This window comes from Callorhinchus milii, unplaced genomic scaffold (genome assembly GCF_018977255.1).
Source record: "Callorhinchus milii isolate IMCB2004 unplaced genomic scaffold, IMCB_Cmil_1.0 Scaffold3, whole genome shotgun sequence".
Taxonomy (NCBI): Eukaryota; Metazoa; Chordata; class Chondrichthyes; order Chimaeriformes; family Callorhinchidae; genus Callorhinchus; species Callorhinchus milii.
The window spans coordinates 1307976-1311743 of NW_024704744.1; the positions used below are offsets into that span (position 1 = coordinate 1307976).

Here is a 3768-nt window from a genome sequence, read left to right on the forward strand (position 1 = left end):
TCACCCACAAATATACAGTCAATTCACTTTACAGTATATTCCGTGAAGCGCTTTGAGATGTCCAGAAGACATGAAATGCGCTATTTCAACTGCAAAGATTATTATTATGGATTATTATTGTAATTCCGACAGTTCATGTGATGTTTGCTTTCCTATTATGCTGCAGTTCCACTTGTCATCAGGAGATGGAGGCACTGCTCATTGTAGTTTATAATAATAATAATCGTTGCATTTGATACAGCACTTTTCACGTCGGAGGACGTCCCAAAGCGCTTCACAGAACACACTGTAAAGTGAATTGACTGTATATTTGTGGGCGAACGCGGCAGCCAATTGCGCACAGCAATGTCCCACTAACAGTCGTAGATTGAAAATGATCAATTTATTATTGTTTTGGGTTTTGGAGGGATTATTATTAGGCTCTGTGTGGAGTAAGGAAACTTGCCCAAGGTTTCGCCCTAACCTGCCTGGAATTGAACTAATTTCAATTAAATGATTAAAAATTGTTATCTAATGATCATTGCATTTGATATAGCGCCTTATTATGTCTTTGAGGCGTCTCAAAAAGTTTCTCAGAATATACTGTCAAGTGAATTTACTGTATATTTTGTGGGCAAAACGGGGTAACCAATTGCGCACAGCAGCGTCCCACAAACAGTCGTGGACTGAGTGACCAATGTAATTTTGAAGGGATTAGTACCCCGGAAAAGTGATCCATCCGTCCATCGACCAACAACCATGTTCCTATTTACTGCTACATAAACAGAGGCATGTGGCGTAAAGGAAACTTGCCCAACATTTCACCCTGCTGGGCATCGAACCCAGGACTCTCACTTGGGAGTCGAGTGCTCCAACAGCTGAACTGTAGGACTCCACCTGTTATAGCACCTGTTTTAAGCTGTTGAGACCTCTCAAAGCACTCTGCAGGATATTCTATTAACTGGTGTAACTGTGTGCAATTTGTGGGCGAACCAATTTTTGCAAAGTCCTACAAACTGCCTGCATTAGATTAATTTTATATCAATTGATAATAATTGTTGCATTCAATTGAATGGAACGAGCACTCTCTCTGGGAGAACTCACTCTGCTTTACTTCTGGAGAGGATTAGACACAGGCTGCCAAGAGCCAAGGCTTGGGGACCCCAGAGTGTGTTTGGGAAACTGCTGACATTGAATGAGCTTGCCATCAGCTTGATAGCACTGTCGGGCAAGCTCTGGCAAGCTCTCCGCTGCCTGTCCAGCTCGGACCACCCTACCCATTAGGACTTCAGTTTGCAGGGTTAACAGGAGCTGAGAGGGAGGATTCCCTGCCCCCAGTGACTGGTCTCTCCTTCCAAGTCCTGCTGATGAGCCGGGCCGGGCTGTACCGTCATCAGCAGTGCCCTGGAATACTGTGGACCCACCTGGCTCAGGAAGAGACTGACTCAGAGGTTTTACCTGCTTACCCCAACCCCCTCCTCCCGCCCCCCAGAAGAAAGTTCATGTGACATGCGAGGGCGGAGGGGAGGGGAAGGGGGTGACCGATGGCATGGTCAAAGAGGAAGGTCTTGAGGCGGGACTTGAAGGAGGCTAAGGAGGGGGTGAGGCATAAGAAGTAATAAAAACTCTTGTATTTCCATCTATTATCTGCGGTGCGATCAGACAGCAGAGCCTGATATCGTGCTGTGACTCCTTACATTGGTGCCAAATCTCTGAGCCATTGACCCCCTGTCTAATCTGCAAATAATAATAATAGTCCTCGCATTTGATATAGCACCTTATCACGTTGTTGGATGGACATTATTACCATATCTGTGTGATCATGAAGTGTAAAACAGGTGTGGGAATAAAATGGAAACACAAATTAAATGTAATGCAAAAGCAAACACCTTTTATTCAATAAATTGTCATTAACAAGCTTTAGAAATAAGCATTAAATATTTAAATGCCTTCCTTTTTCCTATCCCACTTTTTCATTTATACTTTCTGGTCTCTCTCCCTTTTACGTTTACTTTCTCTGTCTCTCTTTTTCTTTCCTTCTCTTCTGTTTGTCAGGGGTGGTTGTGCGAGTGCTATAAATGGAATCAAGTGCGGAGGAAGTGTGTTAGTGATTATGGGAAGAAGGGAATTTAGATTAAGATATACGCTTCATTAGAGGAGCAAGCAGCGATAGTAATATAATGTGTAACTCAATGTCTTCTCTTTCTCTCCTTCCTTCTCTTTCTTTCTCACTGTCTCTTACTTTCTATTTTTATTCCATTCTGTTTTTCATCCTTTCTTATTTTTGATATTCTTTCAATCTTTCTCTCTCTCTCTTTCTCTCTCTCTCTCTCTTTCGCTCGCTCTTCCTTTTCCTTCAGTTTAATCTATATGTGACTGAATCACATGCAAAGTGTTAATTAACTATCAACAACAGAAACACCGGTAAAGCTATACTTGACAAATTAACCCAGAATATTGCAAGCGCACAAAGGGTCAACAAGCACATCGCACTACAGCTGCTCTGAGCTATAGATGAGAGTAACTTTACTCCCATCATTGCAGTGCAGATTTGCCATCTCTCGTTTCATCTCCGATCCTATCCACACCTCCATCTCTACAGGAAGATCGTAGGTAACTTGCTCCTGAACCACACCAATCTTCAGCCTTGTCTTGGCAGGGACCTTGGCAGGGAGAGTGAACTCACGTTTGATGGTTGTAGTCTTAGATTCTGTTTTGCCCTTTTCCACTTGGAATCCTAACTGAAGCTCCGTTTTCAGCTCAAGGCTCATGCCAGCTTGGATACCAAACATATCCACTGAAGCTGACATGTTGAAGGTGCTGCCAAGGGTGATTTGACTGGATTGACTGAAGGTTAAAGACTGGGAAATGTTCACTTCCTTAGTAATGGACTGGGCGGCTGTGAAAGCTTGCTCGTAGGGGGTTTGATTTTCACTGATAATTTCATCAATTGTTTGCTGCTTTGATTCTGTCTTCGCTTCATCCCAAAGGACAGTCACCTTTTTAATCGTAGGCTTCCCGGACTTCAGAGGGCGGATGTGGGATACACGATCATGGAAATACATGAAACCATAATCAGGGACACTTTCACCATTTCTTGCCACAAACCTGTACCCCTCGCAGTTGGGGTGTTGATAGAGAACCCAAGCCCCACCCTGGACAACGTGGGAGGAAGCTTTGTCATTCATGTCGCCAAAAACAAGGTTGGTTTCTTGGGTGAAGGTTCTGGATATGCCTTGATAATTGGGATGTTCATACAGAGTTATGCGAGGATTGCTCAGGTCATCTTGGATCAGTTTCATTGATGAGATCGTATCACCGAACCCTTCGGTAAATTTATAGCGACCTTCTTCATACACTCGGATATTTCCACAATAGAACTGATGTTCATACAAGATCCAGGGTTGGCCAAACACCTCCAAGCTTGAGATGATATTGTCAAAGCTCAGTGCGACCAGATCAGGGACATCTTCAGTGAACTCTCGGGAAAGCCCTTTAAAATCGGGATGTTCATAGACAACAAGTTTGTTCATCTTGTTAGCGCTTCTTGACTTGCGAGTCTGTGAGTGAAGAGGGTGTCTGAGCTTCAGGTCTGCAGAGAGAATGTAAAGGTACCTCAATTTATATTCTTTGCACCCGAGTGAGTTAAGTGTGCTGATAGACTGATTCTAGATTGAACTGTAACTAGAGACTGCGATACAGACCAAATATGGAACAATCGTCAATTCACACCTTCTAATGTAATAATTTTTGCTGATGTGAATCATCAGTGGACGTTTGGACAAGTTA

At 43.3% G+C, this 3768-nt stretch overlaps 1 protein-coding gene across 1 annotated transcript; it reads right to left on the bottom strand.

The window, feature by feature from the left end:
• Window positions 1-2471: 2471 nt before the first annotated feature.
• On the bottom strand, window positions 2472-3512 carry LOC121848517 (epidermal differentiation-specific protein-like). Its single transcript, XM_042332725.1, has one exon. It carries the CDS (start codon window positions 3510-3512, stop codon window positions 2472-2474), a length of 1041 nt encoding a protein of 346 aa, XP_042188659.1.
• Window positions 3513-3768: the final 256 nt, after the last annotated feature.